This window comes from Pochonia chlamydosporia, chromosome 6 (genome assembly GCF_001653235.2).
Source record: "Pochonia chlamydosporia 170 chromosome 6, whole genome shotgun sequence".
NCBI classification, from domain to species: domain Eukaryota; kingdom Fungi; phylum Ascomycota; class Sordariomycetes; order Hypocreales; family Clavicipitaceae; genus Pochonia; species Pochonia chlamydosporia.
In genome coordinates this window covers 2,499,999-2,524,271 of record NC_035795.1, presented here as the reverse complement: position 1 = coordinate 2,524,271, position 24,273 = coordinate 2,499,999, and the positions used below count along the sequence as shown (strand labels likewise).

General features: G+C 48.3%; 11 protein-coding genes across 11 annotated transcripts; 4 read left to right on the top strand and 7 right to left on the bottom strand.

The window, feature by feature from the left end:
• Window positions 1–1,617: 1,617 nt before the first annotated feature.
• VFPPC_08803 (MFS transporter) lies at window positions 1,618–3,392 on the bottom strand (the record flags this gene model as incomplete). The annotated part of the gene is made up of 6 exons (XM_018287449.1): window positions 1,618–1,910; window positions 1,978–2,305; window positions 2,356–2,743; window positions 2,806–2,898; window positions 2,956–3,154; window positions 3,236–3,392. The coding sequence occupies 6 exons, from the start codon at window positions 3,390–3,392 to the stop codon at window positions 1,618–1,620; spliced, it is 1,458 nt and encodes a 485-aa protein (XP_018140457.1).
• Window positions 3,393–7,298: 3,906 nt separating this feature from the next.
• Window positions 7,299–8,501, bottom strand: VFPPC_14487 (pectate lyase superfamily protein domain-containing protein; the record flags this gene model as incomplete). The annotated part of the gene is made up of 1 exon (XM_018292255.1): window positions 7,299–8,501. One exon carries the CDS (start codon window positions 8,499–8,501, stop codon window positions 7,299–7,301), a length of 1,203 nt encoding a protein of 400 aa, XP_018140459.1.
• A 651-nt stretch (window positions 8,502–9,152) lies between these two features.
• Window positions 9,153–9,908, bottom strand: VFPPC_08806 (DJ-1/PfpI family protein; the record flags this gene model as incomplete). Its single annotated transcript, XM_018287450.1, has 1 exon — window positions 9,153–9,908. The coding sequence occupies one exon, from the start codon at window positions 9,906–9,908 to the stop codon at window positions 9,153–9,155; it is 756 nt and encodes a 251-aa protein (XP_018140460.1).
• Window positions 9,909–10,776: 868 nt separating this feature from the next.
• Window positions 10,777–11,194, top strand: VFPPC_16395 (hypothetical protein; the record flags this gene model as incomplete). Its single annotated transcript, XM_022429015.1, has 2 exons — window positions 10,777–11,000; window positions 11,056–11,194. 2 exons carry the CDS (start codon window positions 10,777–10,779, stop codon window positions 11,192–11,194), a joined length of 363 nt encoding a protein of 120 aa, XP_022284195.1.
• A 654-nt stretch (window positions 11,195–11,848) lies between these two features.
• VFPPC_08807 (hypothetical protein) lies at window positions 11,849–12,820 on the top strand (the record flags this gene model as incomplete). The annotated part of the gene is made up of 2 exons (XM_022428627.1): window positions 11,849–12,737; window positions 12,813–12,820. 2 exons carry the CDS (start codon window positions 11,849–11,851, stop codon window positions 12,818–12,820), a joined length of 897 nt encoding a protein of 298 aa, XP_022284196.1.
• A 366-nt stretch (window positions 12,821–13,186) lies between these two features.
• VFPPC_08808 (short chain dehydrogenase domain-containing protein) lies at window positions 13,187–14,146 on the bottom strand (the record flags this gene model as incomplete). The annotated part of the gene is made up of 1 exon (XM_018287452.1): window positions 13,187–14,146. One exon carries the CDS (start codon window positions 14,144–14,146, stop codon window positions 13,187–13,189), a length of 960 nt encoding a protein of 319 aa, XP_018140463.1.
• A 1,681-nt stretch (window positions 14,147–15,827) lies between these two features.
• VFPPC_08810 (cysteine-rich secretory protein family domain-containing protein) lies at window positions 15,828–16,597 on the top strand (the record flags this gene model as incomplete). The annotated part of the gene is made up of 2 exons (XM_018287453.1): window positions 15,828–16,005; window positions 16,062–16,597. The coding sequence occupies 2 exons, from the start codon at window positions 15,828–15,830 to the stop codon at window positions 16,595–16,597; spliced, it is 714 nt and encodes a 237-aa protein (XP_018140464.1).
• A 563-nt stretch (window positions 16,598–17,160) lies between these two features.
• On the bottom strand, window positions 17,161–18,747 carry VFPPC_14488 (nitrosoguanidine resistance protein SNG1; the record flags this gene model as incomplete). Its single annotated transcript, XM_018292256.1, has 1 exon — window positions 17,161–18,747. One exon carries the CDS (start codon window positions 18,745–18,747, stop codon window positions 17,161–17,163), a length of 1,587 nt encoding a protein of 528 aa, XP_018140465.1.
• A 375-nt stretch (window positions 18,748–19,122) lies between these two features.
• Window positions 19,123–20,121, bottom strand: VFPPC_08811 (phosphoesterase; the record flags this gene model as incomplete). The annotated part of the gene is made up of 1 exon (XM_018287454.1): window positions 19,123–20,121. The coding sequence occupies one exon, from the start codon at window positions 20,119–20,121 to the stop codon at window positions 19,123–19,125; it is 999 nt and encodes a 332-aa protein (XP_018140466.1).
• A 1,220-nt stretch (window positions 20,122–21,341) lies between these two features.
• On the top strand, window positions 21,342–22,043 carry VFPPC_08812 (hypothetical protein; the record flags this gene model as incomplete). Its single annotated transcript, XM_018287455.1, has 1 exon — window positions 21,342–22,043. One exon carries the CDS (start codon window positions 21,342–21,344, stop codon window positions 22,041–22,043), a length of 702 nt encoding a protein of 233 aa, XP_018140467.1.
• Window positions 22,044–23,781: 1,738 nt separating this feature from the next.
• VFPPC_14489 (fatty acid-binding protein FABP) lies at window positions 23,782–24,228 on the bottom strand (the record flags this gene model as incomplete). The annotated part of the gene is made up of 2 exons (XM_018292257.1): window positions 23,782–24,104; window positions 24,159–24,228. The coding sequence occupies 2 exons, from the start codon at window positions 24,226–24,228 to the stop codon at window positions 23,782–23,784; spliced, it is 393 nt and encodes a 130-aa protein (XP_018140468.1).
• Between the last annotated feature and the right edge of the window lie 45 nt (window positions 24,229–24,273).

Genomic DNA, 24,273 nt, shown 5'->3' with positions numbered 1-24,273 from the left:
TCGTACAAGTAAAAGTGCTTCTTCGGAAGAGAACTCTTGGCACGCCCCCACAAGTTAAACTCCTTCCTATTTGGGATGTGAGATGTTAAGGGAAGCTTATTTGATTCGAATGTTCCATCGCCAAGTAGCAACGCAGCCTGCAGATATAAATAACCCATTTTCGTCGATGGTGGCAACGCACGTGCCTTCACGGAGTATTGATGGCGTCTGGCGCGCGGGGCGAGATAAATTCTAGACATTATTCCATCTCATACTCGGACCATGTTGTGCTGCCATGTGGTGCGTTTCCAAATTCTGGAACATCCATTGCTGTGGACTCCCAGCGGGTCCTGTTATCCTCCATATGCTTTGATAAGAACCAATTTTGTATTATGTCATATGAAAAATTCAGGATTTATATGTCCCCCAGCGGCCATTTAGTTTTCTTCAATGCCAAATCCTCCTCAAACCCGTCGGCCCTAACCGGCTATTTGCAATTGACCCGATGGTCGAGACAACTGCGGCAAAAGATGATGGCGTGAGGTGGAGCCACCAAGTCGTAATACGCTATGAGAGGTAAGCAAAAGGGGTTAAGATGCGGTTCAGAGCTACTTTAGAAAAAGTCTAAAGCCTATACTTGTGCAGGAGAACACTGTGGCATGCCTGAGGACCCTGATGTGAAGAAATGCCTTTGGGCACACCAAAGCTCATGAGAGAAACAAAATCCGGTAGCTGACTGGAAGAAATATTCTAGATCAGGGCTGTAGTATTTTGAGCTGCCAAAAAGGGCCAAGAGTATAGAAGGGCTAGGAAGGATTGAACAACACCCAGCGTGTCAAAGTATCGTGACAACGAGAAGCCCAAACTGGAGCCTGATCAAGCGAACAGACCACTGTTGGTATGCAAATGTCGACAAATGAGGCAAGCACCGAAACCTGGACCAACATCTCGGCGAGCGTAAGAGCCCCAAGTTGGTATGAGTGTAGAAGCGGACCAGTAATCAATCACACAAGGAAGCACAATGCTACCATGCAGCGGTGTGGCTTTGTGTCAGCACACTCACGACGCATGTGGAGTGAGACATGGATCTTTAGAGAAAACAGCACGTGGTTTTAGTCTTTTGTGACAATAGAGTTGGACTATATAAGCTGTCTCGTGCTCAAGTAGCGTTGATAGTGGACGTGCTTTGGGCTAGCTGTTGGAGCTGAACGCATTGCTGAACCCTGGCAAAGAAAAGGAAGACGATGATGAAAAGCCGTTGCCACTATGTATGCTTTCAAAATGGGCAATCACATGCTTCAGCGACATAATGAATCAAGTATAAGCAACATAGAACTGTAGGAGGCTGGGGAGATGAGTGTAAATAGACTTGCGCTATAATCTATTACCCAGAGAAGTATGTACTTTAAGCTAATGTAAGTGTAACATACATTTGGTCAAGATTAACACTGAGTGTCGCCCAAAATTGTAGAATAACTTTAACAAGCCTCATATATGCAGAGTACAAACTATAATCCATCTCGCTTAGACGTTGAAAATAAGGGTATAGTATACCAAGAAAACAAGGCCAACATTCATGGTGCTCTAATATACAAATATGTAGCTCCATGGCAGGTATGCAAACTACACCCCCAACATTTACAGCACATATCGAAAATTTGGTCCGTAGTTCTCCACCGCGGTGGTGTTTGTCTCGTCTGATTTCTCGTACTTGCGAGCAAGTCTTCTATTTTCCCACACCAGGCAAGATCGCAAAATGAAGGCAAGCAGCGTAGCAAAGAACATGAACGCAGCACAGATGGACTGCCCCTTGACAAACCGAGGGCCTTCTTCGATTGGATAGATACGTGAAGACAAAACGGAGCCGCATTGTCCAACAACGTTGATGAGAACAAGATTGGCACCGCGGCGGGTATCAGAGCCTTGGTTATCTGTGGATTCCAAGTTAGCTGTCGTGGCTACACCCTGAGCGGCTACAGCCAAGTGGGAACTCCATACTCAGCGTCCAGGCAAGAATGTTAGGAATTGTCGAGAAAACCCCGGCTGCGGCGAGAAATACTGCAAAGTACCGCACACCCACCGTTTGCACAGTTGCCAGGAGAATGTAGCCGATACCACCAACCAGGGACGTGCAAATCAGCATGAGACCACGCTGCTGGGTTCTATCAGCCACGTATGTCGTGATGAGGGCAAACAAGAAGGCGATGAAATATGGCGGCGCGCTGAGTCCCTGAGCATTGATGCTGCTATATCCCATGGCGTTTAAAATACTGGGCAGATAAACTGGTAAACTGGCGTAACTGACGTTGCCGGCAAAGTACATCAACTGTAAAATGTAAGACACATATCGTGCTCGATCTAGCATGGATTACATACGGATACAAACCATGCCTTATAGTCAATTAATGTCAGCAGGAACTCCTTGGCATTCAACCCTCCGATTCGAGCGCTAGGTTCTGACCCAACTTGTCGCATTGCACGGCGCTTAACAATCTGCTTTTCTTCGGCGTTGAGAAATCTTGCTTTGTCTGGTGAATCGGGAATAAAGTAATAAGCAACGGGAGCCATGACAACCGTCGCAAGGCCCTCGACCAAGAAGAGCAAGCGCCAATTGGCGAGACTAGAACCTTGGCTGCTTGTGATGCCGTATGCGAGGGCTCCGGCGAAGGTGGACGCAAGTGGTGCAGCGGATGCGAAGAGACCACATCGGAATCCGACTTCATGTCTGAGGTAGAAGAATGAAAGAAGATAAATGATACCGGGACTGGTCGTCGTTCGTTGTCAGATGTAGCGTTGGCTTAGTCTCAGCGTATTGTACAAACTCACGCATAGGCAGCTTCAAAAGCTCCGAGCAAAAAGCGAATTGCCATCATTCCACCCCAATTTTGCGCAGCGGCTTGCACCGTACCCATGAGACCCCTTGCGTTGTTATTAGATACATTTGATGGCCACCCGAGCTTGTTCGAGTAATCTCACCATCCGAATACCACGATTGCGCCGACCAGGTGCGGTGGATAGAGCTTCCAGAAGAGCAGCGAAAACTCAAAGACGATATATGTGATGTAGAAAATGGTTGCAAACCAGGCGTACTCACTGCTGCTTAAGTGAAGCGCCTTTCCCATGCCTGCGATTTGCGCATTGCCAATATTCCCTCGATCAAGGAAGGCTAACATGTCTGTTCATTTTAGAGTCAGGACTAGTTGCACTCAACTCCGAGGGCAAGTTATCGGCGTTCAAAAGAAGAAAACTTGCTTACAGAGAACGAAGAACAAGGGCATCATATGTCTGTCGAGTTTCCTCCGAATGCGAGCGTCGGCAGAAGCATCATGTCGGATTGAGCTGTCGGATCCGGAACTTGTCGCGTTGGTGCCGCCGACGTCACTGCTCTTCTCAGCTCTCAAACTCTGTTCCATGGCTGTTGAATTGCGAAGAAAGAGAGAAGCGAGGCGATACAAAAGATCGGTGGATATCAACGTGGCGACTCTGGCAGCTGAGTGACAGGATCGATAGAGGTTTATAACTTTGAAGCGAGTATGAAAATAACGAACTTCGGGCTTCGAAAGTGACCTCCGAGAGTCGGACCGTATGGCAGTAATTTGGCCATGGCCAACACATGAGGAGATAGACGTGAACAGGGATCGACAAAATCCAAGGTCTCACATATTCAAGTATGTAAAGGCCCATTATCGGTGCTACATTCCCGTCAAGCATCCACACTTCGGAGATATGTTTTCCACGGCGACGACCATGGAGTTTGGTCTGTCAGCATTCACTCTATCTATGTTTTGTTCTGTGCCATCATCATGCGGACATTTGTGCTAAAGTTTCCTATGAGTTCGCTGCTGGCAAGCTCATTCCCTGAGAATTAACGAGAACTGTTTGAGAATTAGAAGGAACTTTGCAAATCATCAACTGTCGGCCGCTCTTGTGATCTAATTAAGCCTTACGTTTGTATTGGGTCGCGATCTGACAGCTATCTGGGACACGTGGCTCATTTGACTTCTGCATATTTGGCCCCCCGGTGCTTGTACGTTCTTCTGTGGCAGCTACGAGCTTGAGTTGCAGGTTAAAATGCTCGGAATTTCCTCGTCTTGTCGCTACACGAATGGACGTTTGGCCAAGATTGACAATTCAACAAGACGAATGTTCAATTGGTTACATATCGCATCAAACGACAGCTGCCCGGCTCGGGCTGTCAGGAAGAAGAGCATTACAGGAGTCTTTCCCGGCTGAAAAGTCGGCTGACCATTTTGTTATTATACACAAGGAGAAACTGGCCTCCTGGAGGAACAAGGACCTGTGTCAAACACTCACCCCAGCAAAACCAATGCAGCTTACGGCGCCACATTGAGACCCATGTTCACACTGAAGCCTTGTTTAATGCACTCTAGGTGTGGGCCAAGGACATCTGGCGCGTTGAAGAGCCGTTAGGGGCTTCCTTGCCAAGCGGCCAAGAGATCTTGACAACGCCAACTTCCGATTCTTCCCCGGTTTTTAAGAACCGAGTGTCCTCCGGCATATCAAGACACTCCCGAAGACGTCCAACCGATGCAACTACTTCCTCACACCATCCGAGTTTCAAATACTCACTGTCGAGAGTTTACTACTGAGGGGGTCATTGTACAGCATGTCCTGTAGCCAGGGTGTCAAATAAGGCAAGGAGTGGACATAATGCAGTTGAGGATGCAACCTCCCAACTCATCCCTCAGCATCTCAAGCCGTGTACGCCAGGGTCGCCCAACATGAAGATCCTGGTCAACAGTAAATCATGGGCAGAATTGCTGAGTGCTGCCGTTCACTCCCGTCTCTGAGGGGCCCAAAACGAAGGAATGTGCCGTACTAGCCTTGTCGAACCCTGGACCAACAACACACCGTCTTACCCATTTGCCTCATATCTGGTGCCACCTCTCAGTCAAAAGGTCGGCGGTACGACCCCATTTGTGGCAGAGCGTCGCAGTTGGCCATGATCGACCCAATTCTTACTGTTGCTTACCATTGCTTGTCGTTATCGTCGGTCCGTTTGATCAGCATGTTTGCAATGCCGGCCTGTACATTTTCGCATCAAGGCTTTCGGCAAAGAGGCCCTAGACACTTAGGTAGTTTGCGATGCTTGTCTAGGGATGGTATAGTGGCTGGAGGGCTTTTTTCTTTCTCAATCGGCCACCATGATCAAGACCGTATTTGTCGTCCTGGCGTTCCATAATCAGTCATTGAGCCCAGTATTACGCCAGCCGACGTTCATATGATGATTAAGTCGCACTGTCTTCCCACATCTTCTTTGTGGACTTGCAATGTTTTACATTCTTGCGAATATACACTTACACGGCCAACATGGCTAGTTTGCCTCCTGCTCTAACGGCTGCGCAACAAGCCGTGTACGACGAAGACCGACGACCCGAGTTGTATGCTTCGCTGATTACTCTCCTGGTTATTAACAATGTCGTGGCAGGCAGCCGGTTATTGGCGCACTGGAGAGCATATTATCGCCGTCACCGTGACTTCAGACGAGTGTTTCCGGAGGATTACTTTATATTACTGAGTACGCTCTCGATAAACGCTGTCATTGGTAATTTATTAGCTGGTATGTGTGCTTACACATTTCCCAATGCATGACCTTGTCAGAAGTTGATGTACTGGCTATAGCTACACACTATGGTCTGGGTCTTCATTCTTGGCGTATTAACGCTGAGGATGCCAATTTCCCGAGCAACCTCTCTCATATTTTCAAGGTAGGTGCTTGTCCAGCTCCGAATAGTTCACTTTGGAATTCTTATTCAGAGTTCTAACTTCCTTAGCACGTCTGGGCAACCATGCTCCTCACCGGTCCGACATTTACCTTCATCAAGCTGGCGCTCCTCTTCTTTTATCGACGGCTTTTCCTTGTCAACCAACGATGGCTGAAGTACGCCTGGTGGACAAATCTGATATACGTAATTCTATGGCTCGTCGGAGCAACTGGCTATTATCTCTTCCAGTGTTGGCCACCTCAATGGTACTTCATGCAGTACTATCACAGATTCAACCGGCCTCCCCCTTATCCAATCTCCGGTCAATGCAACGCGACGACAGTCACAAATGTTTCTATACCTCTGATTTTCGGATTATTCTCAGACGTCATGATTCTCGTGTTACCCGTTGCTACTATTCACAGACTGCAGATGACGACCAAAGCTAAGATTGGCTTATCACTGGTGTTCTCGGTCGGCTTAATGTGAGCGCATTGCCCTGATAGAGCGTGGAGTATAGACGCTAACTAACACTCATCAGTGCCTGTTTACTAGATCTGGTCCGCATCGTCGAACTAAATGTTGATACGGACGATAAAATAGACCCGAGCTGTAAGAACCTGAATTCGTTCTATTCTCCGCACAACTTGAGCTGATCCGATTCATAGATGGCGTTGTCATATTTCTCATACTATCTGCAGCAACGGAAGTCACAGCCGTAGTTTGCGCTTCAATGCCCATTATAGGCCCACAGGCACTCAAACAGTATAAACGCCATAAACATCCTTCATACGGTAATAGCAGCGGGATGACTTCGTCCGGAATTCGGGGTCAGCTGGGAAGAGGCTTCGAACAGCTCAACGGTAGTCAAGACATCGATCCAAAGGACAACACAATTTCTCTGAGTCACTTTGAGGCTCATACAAATGACCCTTCATCTAAAAGCAAATTTGGGGCTCATGGACGAATCTGGGTACGGAGGGAGGTCGAGATTACAGTGGATGACACTGGTAGAGCAAATCACCTGTCACATGCGAAGAGCACGACGGAGTCAGATCGATGAGTTATATACTGCGCTTGGATACAGTACAGAGCGTTTTATTTGCAGCGAATTTTCTTTCAATTAGCGCTGGTGCAGCACTGTTAGGCTTGGGATTATAATATACCTGGAACGATGACGGTGGCGTATCTGGATTTTATTAAGGAGTCGGGTGTTACTGTGGTGGTGTACTCTGGTCAGCGGGAGGTTTGGGCAAGCAAAATACGAGACTTACGGCCGAGTCTCTGTCGGATTTTCATGGTTTGTCGGATGTTAGCCAAAAGTAACGGAATGTCACACTCCTTGTGGAAGCAATGCAATCCAGTTTTACAGAGTACATCAGTCTGCAGGCAACACGAAGAGCAACGGTGTTTAATTTTGACACACGGGCTTAGAAAAGTGTCTCCATATCCCCCAAATCTCAAAAATAAGAAAAAGCGTTCAGCGCGGAGAGTCGCGGATGATCCCGACCCCTCGGTTTGCCTTTAATCTTGACCAAAGTAATACAGTAACAACACGGTTCTGACAACACCCAAGTCAGTGCGCGTAGATATTCATGAATTGATTCCCGGTAAGATCGGTCCAGCAAGGGCGACGGTGCCTTGACCACCAACACGCCTCGAGCTTTGCAATGGATAAAAATATCGGTTAAAACCAACGGAAACGACTGCACCGTCATCTACAGCCTCAATACCTGGGAATCCTTTGCCACTCTGATCCCAAGCTTCGACCCAAATGTTGTCTATAAGCAAATGTGCGAGTTGGCCCGAAACACGTACAGCATTGGCTCCGGTCAGTGTGAGGCGCACATTCGTTGCTTGGATAACGGATCCAGGTGCTTGAATGTGGATGCCTGTTTCTGATTCCTTGTACCCCTGGAAGGAGTAATTGACAATCTGGCCCGTTGTGTTTGGGCCGTCAACCTTGATGCCTATATAACCGCCGTCATTATCTGCGTTTAGTATCTTGAATTTGCTGGTGATTTGAAGGCTGTCTCCTGCAAGCGGGTTGTCTCCTTTGCTGAATAGAAACCCAATGTTGTATCCAATTGTGAAAATGTTGGAAAACATGGGATTATCGTTGCGATAGCTCTTGATGCCCACAGCTTGTTCAAACATGTATTCACTTACTGCGGGATCCGAGCTCCAATATCGCCAAAAGTGGACATTATCAATCCTAGTCGTGTCTTGCAAGTTGTCGAGCCGGATGCCCGTTTCGAGAGGTTGACCAAATAGTCGATTTACTGACAAACGGCCCGTGTTTGTGCATGCAATGCCTGTTGTAGGATTTCTCAGGAAGATGTTTTCTAAGCGTATATCGGCACCATATGCGTAAATAGCCTGCGGATATGGCAAGGGCTTCCACTTCTTTCCAGGCTGGGGATCGTCTTGTTGATGGTAGATTGCTAGGTCTCGTACCACGGTGCCTTGGCCGGTGATCCAGATCGGAATGATGTCCGTGTTTGTAACAAACAGTTTGGAGCCGGCGGTACTGATGTGATCTGTTTGTGGAGGGATACCGAATGGAGTTCCTGCACCGGTACCTGCGAGGATCACTGGAGCGGTTATAAATATTCCACGATCGGAACGAGGACCAGGGCCGATAAGGTAAGTTCCGGGAGGAAACCAAACCACGCCGCCTTTGGCTTGTGCCGCGTCTATTGCCTTTTGAATCGCGATAGAGTCGTTGTCGATGCCATTTCCGGTTGCGCCAAATTTCTTGACGTCAAAGTATCCTTCGAGGTCTTCTGAACTCATGTTAAAACAACTGATTTATCTGGAAGGGTGTATTCCTCAATCACAGGTTTCGCTTTGTGGTAGAACATCAACACCGGTACATAAGATGCTTAAGGTGATGCGGTTATGTTGGTTACAGGCACTAGTGAAGCGGACTGATTCAAAGCCGTTGCTCAGGTAGGGTGGGCCATTGTGTTATTATACATTTGTAAAGGAGCCTTACAAGTACTAGACATAGAGTGGCGTCGGAATTCTCGATTACAGCAAGCCGGGCTGAAAAGACGAAGTAGATAATAAGCCCAGCTGAAAGAAGCTGACCAAAGCTGAACGGACATCATCTGGCGTCGTGAAATGGATTCTTAATAAACGGACCAAACTTAAAATGGGCACCCAACAATATCTGATCACGATGATGCATGAGATGATAGGTACAGGCGACTTTTATGTCCCTGAAACAAAGTTGCCATAGCCAATGCCAAGCAAGGTTGGAGCAAAGATGTCGAGGTGTAGGACGTGGGCGGTCAGCAGACCTGTGGCTTGCCATCCATTTTCGTAAACTAGCGACCGGTCTTCTTCATTATTTGCCAATAAATAGAGAGTATTGGGTACCATTGGTGCAGTCAGCCGGTGTTTCTAGGACTATTCAAAACAACGATCGTGATAATCTCAACGCTAAATTTGAGGCGGCACATCCTGTGCTCCAAAAACAGCAGCAAACGGATCATTCGAACAGTCCGACTCCCACCTATACTCCATGTTGTCAATGACTGCCTGCACCAAGCCCGGGTGCTGCTCTTCTGGGTAAATCTCCTTCAGAAACGCAATCATTCCATCTGTCCCGGCACTCACACCAGAAGATGTCCACACCTTATCTGACACCACCCATCGAGCTTGCGCTACCCAGTGAGTTTTGGGGCCACATTCGACGACGTCTTTCCAGTTAGCCTTGTTGGAAGTTGCACGAAGACCGTCGAGCAGCCCGGCTTTGGCAGCAATGGCCGAGCCGGTGCAAACGGTGAAGAGATACCGAAGCGATGGGAAGACTTTCTTTAAGAAAGCCATCTCCGGCTCGACCCTTTCCATCGGGAAGCTGCCCCAACCACCACCGATGATCAAGACATCTAGCGGTGGTGCAGTGTCGAAAGTGTGGGAAGGCTGGTATATTTGAGTGGCCTTGAACTTGAAGTTGTTTGTGGCGTTGGAGTTCTCAGATGACTCGTCGCCAGGATTCGCCGGTGTCAACGGCATGGGCACCTGTGGATGGTCATGGTCAATCGGGCGCCCGATGACGGACAAAGTTAAACTGGTATTCGGTAGATTGTCTACGAGTGTGTTGAGGCATTCGATCGGCCCGGCGACGTCGAGAACCTCGAATCCGGGGTAGAGAAGGACACCGTATGATGTGGGAGGAGATGGTGGCGCCGCCATTGTGGCCATTACTGCAACGGAAGCACACACTGTTGGAAATAAGCTTAAACGGCGTCAAGGAAGCAGGGTTTTCGTTTTTGTGGCCGAAACGGAACGATGGTCAAAAAACGCATGTTTCAGTCACAAGAAGTGGAACGAGCGGGGAAATAAAAAGGTGATGCTTATATAATGTCCAGTCGAAATAGTTATCCCTCAGGCTACAAGAGATGATGATGTAGGATCAGGCCACAAAGACACGAAACACCCAAGGTTACCGGCGGCGATAAGTCTTCCTATGCATCGAGGTATTGGGAAAGCAACTTTTCTCTATCTGCTGAGGGAGTGTATTGACCAAATAGAATAGACGCAGGAACTTACTGGCAGAAGAAGACAAAGTACGTTATGTGCAACCACTACGTGCTTATCAAAATTGTGTATATGTATCTCTGAAATATCTGGTTGGCTATTTTAAATCGTTCAATAGTTGGACATCCACCCATGCAGCGCCACAGCAGGTTGTCTTACCATGTTAAAATCAACATTTACCCGGGAAGGATTTGATACTAAACAGGGATTTCAATCCAAGCTAAGCATCGGGACGATTTGACAGGCAGATATTCGTTTCTGGGGCGGGTAGCGGCCCCAGAGGTTAATACCATAGGACCATACGTACTCCCATACTCTTCCCATGCATATGCAACTCTGATTTCTTCCATCAATTGTTGAGCTCCTTCCTGTTACGGAACTCCCTGCAGTCTTACTTCTTCACGATTACAAGTATGTGTATGTGCCCTCGCAACGATATATAAAGGGGCTATTCAGCCACCAGAAGTAGAAATACCTCCCTATCAACAACATCTCGTGAAAACGACTAGTCCATCAGACCACTATGCGACCTCTTATTTTCAGCATTTTTGTTACAGCTGTCTTGGCAGTAGTACCTTGCCCGCAGCTTGGAACAGACCTCTGTAATTGCCGACCATGTTTCAGTGGTGGCTGTCGTGGCTCTTGTTGTCCTGCGTGCACTAGCAAGCAGAACCAGGTGAGGACTCCCATTTCGATTTGTAACAGACAGCTGGTTTTGCTAACCATAAGGAAAGTGGATAGCACAGGGCGTAAGTAATATTATTCCTCGACACGAGCAAAGACTAACTTGACTGTTGAAAAGTGTGGCGTGCTTAGGTGTTAGTATCGCTTCAGGTTGCGGAAACACGATCCGAAAATATGAATATACCGATCGGTGGCGTATCGTCGCAATCAAGGCGTTACACACTGGAACCCCGTCCGTAACTGGAAATGTTGAGTGAAAACGTTCGTAATGTTCGTATTTAGTCCGTTAGTAATACCAGATGTCAACATGACTCCAGTTGTGCAACCTCAACCAAGACAAGTGAGCAACTAGCAAGCCACCCACCAAGCATGCCGCCAATCATTCTGCCTCTTCAACCACCGATGACAAGTGCCGGCTGAATTGTTTGCCCACATTGTAGAGGGCTCAGCCATGATGCTGTGGCACATGAAACTGATGTTTGTCGTGGGAAGACTTTTTGGCCACTGGTGACTGTTCGACAATTCTCCATGAGTTGTGTTCGAACAAAGCATAATCGTGATCGTCGAAAAAACCTTGCGCCTGCGCATAGCAGCTCCGCCCTTGCCAGCAGAGGCTGACTGGGGTATTTCGTGTTCATTGAAAACCGCCTGGTGCTTTCGAAACCCGCCGCCCGTGGGTGTCCGCAACTCGTGAACTGACCAGGGTTTATTGAGAGATGGCTGGACTCAACTACCAGGTATAAGAACCATAGCCAAAAGTTCAATACTTGGGAAGTTTCAACAACCGTGTCACTTTCTGGGGCATGTGGAACGATGCCTTTGTGACAAATGCGCGGAATGAATTCGTCCCGATTTGAGACCTAATAGCGTCCTGGTAATTCACAAGTTGCAGCAGTGGGAAACGAACCATCATGGAGGTACACTCGAGAGATACTGGTGACGGCACAACAAACGAGACGTTGATATCGGCGAGCCTTGCCTCACATATGACTATAGCAGCCTTTACAGCCATCGCCTGGTACAATGTCATCGAACTCGACATTTCTGTTTACATGGCGTTCAAACGAAAGAGGGGCCTCTATTTTTGGTCTATTGTCCTATCCACACAAGGGATCCTCTTACACTCGTTAGCCTTCATCCTCAAGTTCTACGGCATCATCACCCAGTTTGAAGTCACCTGCACGATGATCACAATAGGGTGGTACCTCATGGTCACTGGGCAATCTCTAGTACTCTACTCCCGGCTAAATCTTATCGTCCGAGAAACCTGGATTATCAGAGCCGTGCTCATCATGATAATATGGAACGCCATCACACTCCATATACCTACTACTGTGCTCACATTTGGGTCAAACTCACCTAATCCTGATAGGTTTACACATGGCTTCCGCATTATGGAAATGATACAAATGACCATGTTTTCAATCCAAGAGCTAATAATCTCCGCGACGTACATCTGGGCTACAATGCGCTTTCTTCGCCCTGTGTACAATGACCGAGTTCGGTCGGTCATGACACAGCTTGTGTGGATTAATGTGGCCATAATACTCATGGACGTGGCCATGCTGACAATGGAGTACTTGGATTACTACTCGATTCAAGTGGCAATGAAGGCTGCGATATACAGCGTGAAGTTGAAGTTGGAATTTACCGTTCTCAACCAGTTGATCCGCATATCGAAACCGTCAAACAACTTTTCCCTCAACCTGGACGAACCAGGAAACCAGCCGGCTCCCGGAACGAGGCCTGGTGTTGCCAACCACTCAAGCACAACAAAACATCGGACGTGGGCATGTGGATGTAGGAAAAGTGCAAGTCGTTCGACGAATGGAGAGGTCCGCGGAGCTCCTCGTCTTGACAATTAACTCCTATCAGGGGCTTAAACCGCTGGCACTAACTTGGACACTGTTTGTACTCCCTCTTCACAAGACCGAAGATTGAAGATGGCAGCTGATAGTCTCAATGGCGAGCCTACGCGTGACATGACAACGGATGAGATTTAGTGTGTCGTTACGATAGGAAATTGGCAGCAGGATTAGCTGCTGCAAGAATTGTCGGATGAGTTACATTATATCTTACCTAATACCCATTATCCATTGTTGAAGCAATGCTTCTAGTAGTTTCGGGCATGGCCCCTCTTATCTCATATGGATAGGAAATACCTTAATTGATAAATAGGTGATAATATTGGTGATCAAGCTTGCTGCCGCCAGTGTCTGCCCCAGGCTGTCGCGAGCTTGAAATCATGACTACTCCATATCCTCGGCATAGGCGTCCCAACCATCCCTCTTTATGCCAATAGTCTTGACCTCCTCGCGATCCAACACGTCTTTCTTCATCCAACTCATCCACCTCCATTTTAAATCATGCCACCAATACGGACAAATAGCCCTTGAACTCTGTTTTAGTGCCTCATCTACATTGAGAATAACTCGCTTGCCAACATATTCCGCTTTTGACGCCGCATATTTACTGTTTCTCTGGGAGAGCAGGTCGCCGGGAGCAACGTCTAAATAATGTATTTGGCCTCCCTCTAGAGCATCCTTCAGCTCCCAAAAAATATTAGTGATTTTAGGTCTGTGACTAAATGCCGTAGTGGCGTCGTACATGGCACTGTATGGCATGGCTACTCCTTGGTCTAAAATATTGAACACAAGCCCGCCTGTGTACCTTGATCGTCCTTGGGATAATAGAGGCAGCATGGCGATCGTAAGACGTGCCGTAAATCTCGAAATCCGGTCGCTATGGCTCATAGCATCACCACCAGCGGCAGAATGTCTGCCTGATTGTCCAAGGGTTTCCCCGACGTTATTTACCAATATGGACACTCTTAAGCCCCGAAATATGTCCGCTATGCCGTCTATCTGGTTAGCTGAGGCATTGACGGCGTCGACGATGACGCATGTGACCCGGGCGCCTGGTGTAGCGGATTGGATGGATGCTTTCGCAGCTTGCAGCTCGTCAGATACATTTCCTGTTAGGAAAACGGCAAATCCGTGTTTAACTAGTTCCTTTGCGATGCCCAAGCCAATTCCGGTACTGCCTCCTGCGATGAGGGCGTGATCGGCCCATTTGTACTTTTGCAGTGGCTCGGTTGGAGTGCGGAAGTGGAATGAGATAAATTTCCTAGCTGGCTTTCCGAAGAGCACGAGTGTTCCGGCGCCGATGGCTGCTATGGCCGCCAAAATATACAGAACATTGATCCCCATCTGTTGACGTAAGATGTACCGTAATAGTGTGGCGTGTCGGTGTGAAGTTCAGCCATAGCCAAACACGTCTCTCAATTTCCTCATTTCTAATGTCAGACAGTCATGTGATTCATTCAGGCCACGTTAGCCAAATCGAAAGACACGAGCTGAAGGAAGAAGAGGTTAGCTCAGGACACCCTGTACTTTCAAAGCAAATAGAGTTAAGCTGGAATGGCATCGGTTAAGCTTATTATTTAGGTTAGCCCCACTTCTACATGTCCAAAGAATCAGCAATCCTTTCAAAGCAAAAAGCTGCGGCTTGAGGAGGCTGCCGATATTGATTGGAAGAACGTAAATCGTAGGACGCCTCTTTTATGGGCCGGTGAAAGAGGTATGGTGCTATTATCGGGACTTTTCCAAAATGGAAGTCAATATAAACATTGAGGATGCATGTGGCCATGGAATGTGTGACGATTCAGACGAACTTGTCCAATGAGTCGGGAGCACTGTTGGCCAGAACTATTCGGCATTACAGGCCCATCTGAGTCGTCATGTTGATGCGACGAACAATTTAAATGATCATGCGAATATTGTACCTCCCAAATTGAAGAATTTCGTGAACTACCGCGGAAGAAGTGGTGTGAATCTGTTCTGAAACCGACCCTTGACGTTGGGCCTAAATCATCGTCAGCGCCTGGGAGGAAAATATGCCGCTTGTGTACGGTCCTGCAAATACGATCACCTGCCACTAAGTGCACATCAACCTTTTACACTGCCTGTCAACCTGCTGCCCATATGTGCATGCATTTGTTTGAACAGTTTTGCCCCTCAGTTCAACAACCAGTACATGGACGTGAAAGAAGACATCCCAAAAGAGGAGAATAAGTTGAATCAACATTTCAATAATCATCCGATGTCCCTGATCATAGATCTCGGTTTGTTTACATTGACATGTAGTAATTAACCAGAGGCTAACAAGTTCGTCTCGAAAGATCTGGATGCAAATCTCCTGTTGGCAAGATCTTATCAATCTTCAGCTATCCCACTCTGCTCTACAATTGAAAGTATTCTAGCCACTCGCTAGTAGTCTTCCCAAGCAGGGATACGACTCGCACAGATTGCACGAGGATCGATAAGCGGATTCACTGCGCCGATCTCCCTTATGCGTATTGTGGGGGGTCTACCTTCCTTCTCAACTTGAAGACAAGAGGATGGCCAGGTATCAATCTACATCAGATGCCAAGATTCAGATCTCCCCAGTTATTCCTATTACCTAGGACGGAGGGCGGGGCCAAAGGGTTGGTCCTCATTAATGCTCCGCGTAGAGCAAGATGGTGCGTTATGGATAAAACAAAGTGCGACTGATGAATGACGTGATGTACTTACTCGTAAACAAACTGAATTGTACCAAAAATGCTGTTGTAAGGTGAGTGGCGCGCCAGTTCTGTGCTAGGAAGGCATAAATCTGGCGGACCAAAGGCTGTTTAGCCCAGACTATGAATGAAGTTTCAGCATTTGTTTAGCAAACGAGACCATACCAAGATAACATAGCATAATACCCCCCTAGCGCACCGCTATAAAGAGATCCGGGATCCCGGAGTCACAGAGACATACTCCGTTCATTTCACATGATATCCAGTAATAAGTTGCCCTCAACTTCATACCAAGTACAATTCCGCGCAGAGTCAGCTCCCCATATACCATGCGTCTGTCAATACTCCTCAGCCTCGCGGCCAGCACACTTGTCGTGTCAATAGGCGTCCCACCCGGCCGAGACGCAAGCATCAATAGAGAAGCTCGCCATGGACGAGGGTGGACTCTCGAACCACCACCCAAGGTCACGCCATTCAGGGGAGCATGTAGACAGTCAACCGACACAAGTGAGACAAAAACCGCTTACAATTCATCTCTTATGAACTCACATGTAGAGATTTAGGCCTCGTCCAATCCCAGAACCGGCCAAATGCGAACAAAACCCTTGATCTCAGTTCAGAGGAGAGGAAGCTCCACAAACTCATCAACGACTATCGCGCCGAACACAAATTAGCACCGGTTCCCCTCTCTTATAAGCTCTCGCAAGTCGCCCAGGCGCACGCATACGATCTTGCTATGCACTATTCCGGCGGCCCCGAGGGGAAATGCAACCTCCACAGCTGGTCGGCCAAGGGGAAATGGTCGCCGTGCTGCTACACCGGTGATCACAAGGAGGCTGCCTGCATGTGGAGGAAGCCCAGGGAGATTGCTGGCTACAACAGCGAAGGCTTTGAGATTGCGTATTCTGCGAGCGTTGGTGCCACGGCCGACGGTGGAGTTAATGCTTGGAAGGGGAGTCCGGCTCATAACGACGTGATGATTAACCGTGGCCCGTGGGCGCAGATGACCTGGAAAGCCATGGGGACTGGTGTCTACAAACAGTTTGCCGTCGCGTGGTTTGGTAAGCTGGAAGATGTGGCTCCAGTCGTCGAAGCATAGCTGAGTGTTGATTGATGCCAATGGGATCATCATCCCATCTCGCTGGTGCAACCCGGTCACAAGTATCTTCAATATTTAGGTTCACTGCTTTTCTAGCAAGACCAGTAGAGACTCGGATATCAAGGATAAAAAAGGGGGTGACGCTGGTGTAGTTCTGCTCCTTAACACAGATGTGCCGTCATCTGTGAATCACAGCAATGAAGTCACCACACCTCAGGCCAGCAGGGTGCTCAATGTCAACTCCTTTTGAACAATTATATTTGATCACGTAGAGCTTAATACCCCAAGCTAGCTTCTCCTGCCTATTAAATAGAGTATCGTCATGCATAACGGGACAAATCAGTTAAGTGCAAACGGGAACCCATGTTGACCCATAAGCTATCTTTTTATGCCAGGCCCTGTGAGTGTCATGGTAGCCGGCGTCCAATAATGCCGAAATGATCAGCATCGTAAAATTTGGACCAAGTATTGTGAGATGTACCTTCTCCACGTGCAGAAGAACGTTGAACCGATAGCGCCAGTAAAACCCAAAACCAGAGTATACCCTTCCACATACAAACTTTTCAGTCATCGTCACTATCATGAGACCCCAATAGTCGAAACGCAGGAAAGTTTGACGCGCGCGACGCCCGGGTTTCCAGTCTTTGGATTTCCAAGGCAGACTGCTCGGCCTCCTCCTCCCTTCTCGTCCGTTCCCGCTCCAAGGCCTCACTATCCGCGGCAGTCGAGTCTGCAGGTTGCCCATTATCCTCCTCTGAGATGCGGCTCTCGATGCTTTCCGCAGTGTGGGGGCGCTCTGAATCTCGCCTTTCCGGTACGAAACGCATTTCCTGATCCGGTGCCGCTTTGAGTGATGCTCTCCTGCGTAGTGATGCCGCCGCTATTGCGGCCTCTTCTGCGATGACGGCCATATGACATCGCCTGTATACCCCCAGAGAGGTGAAGATCGTACCCACTACCTCATAGGAGAACAATATGGGAAGAGCAAAGTACAAATGGGGGTTACAGCCGCCAGACCAGATATCTATGAGGACTTCGTAGACAGAATGCGCAGGGAGAGCGTATCCCACCCGGTAGAAGGGGTTTGACAAGGTGAATGGTATAATAATTGAGGTGACGTTGGTTATAACCCAGGTGACCAGAGCCATGGGCACATAGACTGGAGGTATCCAAATGGTGAAAACGTCGAGCATGAGAAAGTTGACGTGCGCAAACAGCCACAAGGTCAACCAAGTGAGGGCAAACTGTGTTCCCGACACCTCCCAGTCCGCTTTAAAGGCCCATATAGCCGCGGCAATGAGCATTGCACCAACCATGGTGTATGTGATGGATATCATTTCACGTATGAGAATGATGATTGACGGCAGAGCTCGGGTATAAACTTTGAATTGTGCGTAGAGTCCGTTGACGGTGGCCAGGAAAAAGAAATCCTCCAGCAAGATGAGCACAATGACGATGGTGTTGTATACTGCGCGTGAGCCTTGTACAGTGGGTTTGATATCGATAGATGAGAGGACCCAAGGGTTAGTGAAAGCACTGAGGGCAGCTGGGTTGTTCGGAGGGATTGTTGGCAATGCCTCAGTCCCATTGAGAGTGATATATGCAATTTGCGCTGCGTTGGACAGAGCGTTCATGTTGCTGGAAATGGCGCTATCCACGATTGTTGGATATCTGGCTTCGTTCCAAATATATGCAAGTACATTTGATTGGTTGTATTGTGTTGTGTTTAATCCTGCGATGGTGAGACCTAGGTTAACAGATGACCCCGATACTGTGTACAGCGCGGCCCAGTAATCCGTATTGCAAACAGCTTCGTACAGCGAATTCGTTGAAGGATATTCGGAGCTTGGCCGCTCAACTAGCGTGGGGAAAGTTTGAGATCGCAGTGAGTTGTAGGCATTACGCACAGCCTCTCCGATGACACCGCCATCATAGTCTACCCAAACTATCTTCATGCTATGGGTACGCGGCCCTTGTTGATACAATGACCCAAAGAGGTAGCAGAAGAGCGCAAAGAAGAGCAGCTGCAGGATGATGAAGTTTATAGCGGCCGCCTTCAAGAGTTTAGGTCGACTGGCCTTCAGCAGTGGGTGCGAATACGGCAGCCTGTTATCCTGCGCACGAGGATAGTGCTTTGTAACAAGCTGCATGGTTGCGGCGACGGTGGTCAGTTTAGACCATTGAGTTCGTGATGTTCTGTCTTGTTGTAAGACAACACAAACGAGAATTGGGAATTCTTTCCGACCAAATGAGTTGACGTCGTACCGAGCATTCCGTTTTTGACAAGGCACAACATTCCATCTGACCGCTTTGGTCCCTCTGATTTGAGTTCAGGGCTGAGGAAAGGTGGCGCCGTTTTATCCGTTTTATACCAACTAGCCTCAACAACCAACAAGATGACATGCGATTATGCAGCGAGTGACAAAGTGTGGGGCCAACTTGTCAGCATTCATCACTTGCCGGCATTGCAGTTTGTGTATGAACATGTCGTTGCGTGCATAATTAGGCTGTTACTCATGAAAGCGTTAGATGTCGACGACAATCGGTTCATTTTGCAGTTCATTTCGAGGACCAGCGACGACTGCTGCGTTGATAAACGTTGTCAGCCTGTTGTCGCCCCGCCTACTGAAAAGAGCCTTGATTCGGGTCCAAGCAACAAGAACGGTCATCCAAACAATACTACTCCAGCCCGCCCATCCTATCATCGCCTCTTCATAGATTCTCTGCGCGCTGTCCAGGACAACATTTTCTTGCCCATAAGATGCATGAATGTGGCCAAATACGCTGATACGAGGTCGCAGGCGAGATATTTCTTCCGCTAGATACGGGCATCCAGCACGGTGGAAATCTCGTCTATCGAGGTGAAGTTTCGGTGGTCCATGTGTGATGAGAATGTCCATATTTCCCTTCAGTGTCGCGAATACATGTTCCCAATGCTGGGAATTGTTGGGGTGGTACTGAAAGGCAGAGGTCCCATACTGTGGTGTCCATGGACTACCGAAAATCGTGATGCTTCTCTTCCTCGTGCTTTTCGGGTCATCTGCTGTTGAACCATTTGGCGCATCTTCCCTCTGCCTTTCTACGGGAAATTCCAGGGTCAGAACTGAGTCCTGCAGATAGATGACATCTCCCCAATCAAGGTCTTGCCTAGTTTTTGTCTGCCCATAACGTCGTTCAGGGTGGGTAGCAAGGAATGCATCGTCGAGTAAGACATCGTGATTGCCGGCAACAAAAACTTTGTATTTGTGAGGTTGCGATGATAGCCAAGTCACACCAGCTTGCACCTCGTCAAAAGACCCATTTTCTGTCAGATCACCGGCGTGAATCAAAACATCCCCGGGGGGTATTGTTGGCTGCCTGTTGTGTGTATCTGAAATGCAGACGATTCGTATTGGGGAATCTTCCAGCGATTGCAAAACATGAGGGCAGCCAACTCGGTGTCGCTTGATGAGGGCTTCGGCAATGTTGTGCAGACGCGATCTGCGGATTTTGATGTTGCTTATGGGCTGCGCTGTGGAAGACATAATACGGCAGCGCTTGAGTATGAAGAGGATGGGAAATAGATAAAGATATGGGCAACAGATTAAGAACGGTCAGAACTCCATGTCGAACCAAGAGGCTGTTGAAAGCCCCCCTGGTAGACTGTAATGGGACAGATGGTCAATGGTTGACGAACAGATGAAATGGACATGGATGGAGGCAGCAAGTTGATCCAGTGCAGTGCAGTCCGGCACTGGGCTCAGTCTGGTCTGACTAAGCGCCGGCTGCCGAATCCTCTGTTGTCCATGTTCATCGCTGATGAATGTCGATGCATGGTTGAAACCAAACCCTCCAACTTCGAGGCTCCCAACAATTCTCTTGACGCTGCACTGTACCCTAGCCACGGCCGGGCGCTAATTTACCAGACTCACCATGGCAGCTTGGGTCCAAGATTGGATTCTGCATGTGCTCAAAATGTCTGGTGCCTGCAAGGGCCGCAGGTGGGTGGTCTGCGTCGAGGCGCAGCAGGCTGGGTCAGGTCTGGTTAGATCTGGTCTGGTCAAGTTGGACCAGTGTTGTCACTCGATGTGTCAACAGAAGAAGAGGCGGTTGAAACAGCAATATCAATGTGAAGTGGCATCTCGCCCAACAACGCAATGTCAGGAGCGCTAACTCTGGACCAATCTATGACTGCATCATTATTGACACTTGAAACCTACTACGACGCCAACTTTTACAGTATTTGTATAACCCGCAGATAACCCAGTCGATCAGAAAAGGGGGGGGGGGGCGCAATCTCAGGTGCCGCGCGCCTAGTCAAACTCAGTCATGGCTGCAGATTACGGCCAACACAACCACAACGTCTTGCTGTATCTCTGAGACCAAAAAGATGTTGGCCATGAGGTATTGGAGAAACAATTCAATGATAGACTTGACTTAAAAGATCCTCATGCGAGTGTTAGCTTTATGAGGAGTTATCACGCCCAACAAAAAGGAAGTGTAATTCCAAAAGATAATCTGGGGCCTTATAAATTGACCTGTGTTCTCCAGGCCTTGTACCACTTCACCATTACCATCAAGGCGCTTCACTTCTTCCAAATCACTCTCAGTTACTGCGCTCATATTCTACATAACTTCAAAATTGATAACAGCAATATCTGCGCGGGACAAACTCTCGATGGGCAGTTGCTGTTCCCAGCCGGAGGTTGAAGCAGAACGAGGGCCACGGCGCCCCCGTCAACCTCGCCAGCATCATGGCGGCGGCATGACAATTGGTGCGCCGCAAGATGTCATGATCCACGTCCCTCGAAATCGAGTCGACCGTTATGGTGCGCCGATACAGCCCATTACTCGAGACATAGAACGCAATGTCCTTCTCGCTGCTCTGCAACATGTAGCTGGCTACATATCCCAACGTGGCCAGAGCATCGCGGTGGTTGCAGTAGGTGGTGCCGTCAACACCTTATACTTGCAGTCTCGAACCACAACCCATGATGTTGACATATTCGGCTCTACCTTCACGAACCAGGCCCGGGTACTTCTGGACGAAGCAATGCAAGATGCCCGTCGACACTACCAAGGACTTGGAACAGATTGGCTCAACACAGAAACGCAAATGTGGATGCCGGGACCATTACATCAACGTTTGACGGAAGCCGCAGAAAGACAAAATGTTCGGGTATTCGAGCAGCCTGGTCTCGTTATATATGCCGCTCCGTGGGCGTATGCATTTTCAGCAAAAGTGAGTCGAATTCTTACCGGGGGTGACCAAGTACGACCCTACGATCTGGACGATGCGGTCACTTATATCCATGAGTATATCCGCACCCATGGCAACAGACCTGTACCAGTAGCCACAGCGTTGGACTGGGCGAGACAATTCCATCACGAGAGTACAGAGAATATCCTCCGTACCCGTGTGAACCAGGCGTATCGCAGGCGGTACGGTAGCAATGCTTTTGTTTGAGTAGCTGGCAACAACCGAATAGTGCGGAGCTTTGCGAATTGTCCTCCACCTCCCAAAGAGAAAAAAGCTTGGATTTCGAGTTCAGCATTCATTCGTACTGCGTCATTTAGTTTGATCTTTTGGAAGAAGTGGTATCTTGTCGAGTCCATAGTTCGTTCGAATTCTTTTTGTTTCACATAGATACCATAGTCCCGCGTGAGCTGAGTCTTAGAACAGTTTTTTTTTTTTTTGTGTTGTCTACGACAGCCATGTGCTCTGCTGTCGTGGGGACCGCTGTCTATGTAAAAGAGATATGAGGAGTCCAAATTAATATGTTCTTGCCCAAAAAGTCAGGGTCTGCTCTTGGATCATCCTCAGTTTCAATTTTGACCCCGTCTTCAGTTGGGAGAGAAAGGGTGTCCTTTAACGGCGCCACTTCTTCTGCCCAGGCCGGAACTTTCTCCCACGAACGGAGGTGATTAGGCACAGCCCTTGCTGCTTCCGCCTCCTCTGGTGTGATAAGAGGAGGGTTGTCCCGCCTAAGACCTAACTTGACCCTCTCGTTGAAAGATCGGGTGAGAAGATATGTGCACCCGGCAAGAAAGGCGTATCTCTCAGGGTCACTGTCTTTTGGGTCTGGTATCCGTTCAACCGCCCACTCTTGTTGTCTCCAGAAAGCTTCAAGAACATTCCGATAGTCACGAACCCGGTCAAGCACGATGAACTCATATAATCTGTACAAGGCGAAAAGTGGAGAGTCTTCCATGTAGCCTTGCGGCGCCGCAAACTCTCTCGCTGCAATCACATCGAAGTATCGAGCTGAATCGAGAAGAATGTTTCTTGGAGGTGGTGGTGGAAACACAGGGTAGTGCTCAGGGCGAAGGACGAAGCCATCGTCGCCATCATGCGTTCAGCTTCCAGACCTTTTGTACCTCTTGAATCATCACGTTTTGGTCTGAGCCTCCGTAAACAACGCGTGAAGAATGATATCATCGTGGCGATGGCGCTAACCACGGCAGCTTAACATCATTCATTGCCGATTTTGGGAAAGGAAGATATTCGATGTTGTACGATGTGGAGATGAAGGATGCTCCAGGTCCTGGGCTGGGAAAGATGGGCGAAACAAAGGCTTGGTCACATATAGTCACGTGAAAGGGCCAACATATGAACATTACCCACCACCAACTCTTCTCTGGCTTGGTTACCGTCTACATATGTCCACAAGCACGAGATATTCAGAGATCGAAGTGTGTCATTAAATGAAAATAAATTGGCGAGCTTTCGTCTGGTCGACAGAGCCTTGCGACAAATGTTGGCGACGCATTACTGACAAGAAAAGTTAGCACCGACACATCATTTTCACACATGCACACCAATAGAGGTTGCCAGAGAAGCCACAAATTTGAATAACATGTTCAGACCGGACCCATTGCAGACGCGCGGAACATTGAAGCTGTGGAGTATCCCGGCCAATATTCCGAGTGGTATCCCGATTTCACATGTCAACTTTAAGCATTGGCTAGGGGACCAACCCCTATTTCCAGTTCTTGCGCCACTAGACGGGGTTGGTTCATGCAAGTAATTCCAAACAGATCAGTAAATTGCCATTTCTGTCAAGTACATCAATTGTCACCACCATGCCATCTCTCAGGCTGTCTGTCATTCACACTGAATGCTTCATCGCGTAAAAGAACACAAAAATAATGTACATTGCCCGAAGCTGATTTAAATTTATGAGTCATAATTCATGTTCTTTCGTTTAGTTCTTCTTCAAAATGCGAGTAGCAACAACATTTCCAATGGCATAAGTAGCCTTCAACTTGCCATCCTCAATGGCAAAGGTGACAGTGTAAGGCTTGTCGCCCTCCTTGTGGAACACCAAGGCGCCATTCTGAATGACTGCAGTGGTCTGGACCAGCACACCATCCAGTCTCTTCTCGGGAAACTCCTTGCCAAGCTCAAACTTGACCTCGTCGGTCTTGAAGGTGGTGATGGTCTTCATGGTAATCTCATCACCTTCAACGGAAAACTCGACAGTGGGAGTCTGAGTTTTGGCAGCAGTGCGCAGCACGAAGCCAATTTCTACACTTTTGTTAATCAATGTTCAGTGTTTAACTCGTCGCAACCATAACGTACTGAGGGCATTCAGAAAAGCGTCGACATTGTCGCACGACTCCTGGGTCCAGCTGCCGTAAAAGTTGTCCATTTTGGTAGATTTATGAAGTTTTTGGCGTATAAAGGAGTGTACAGC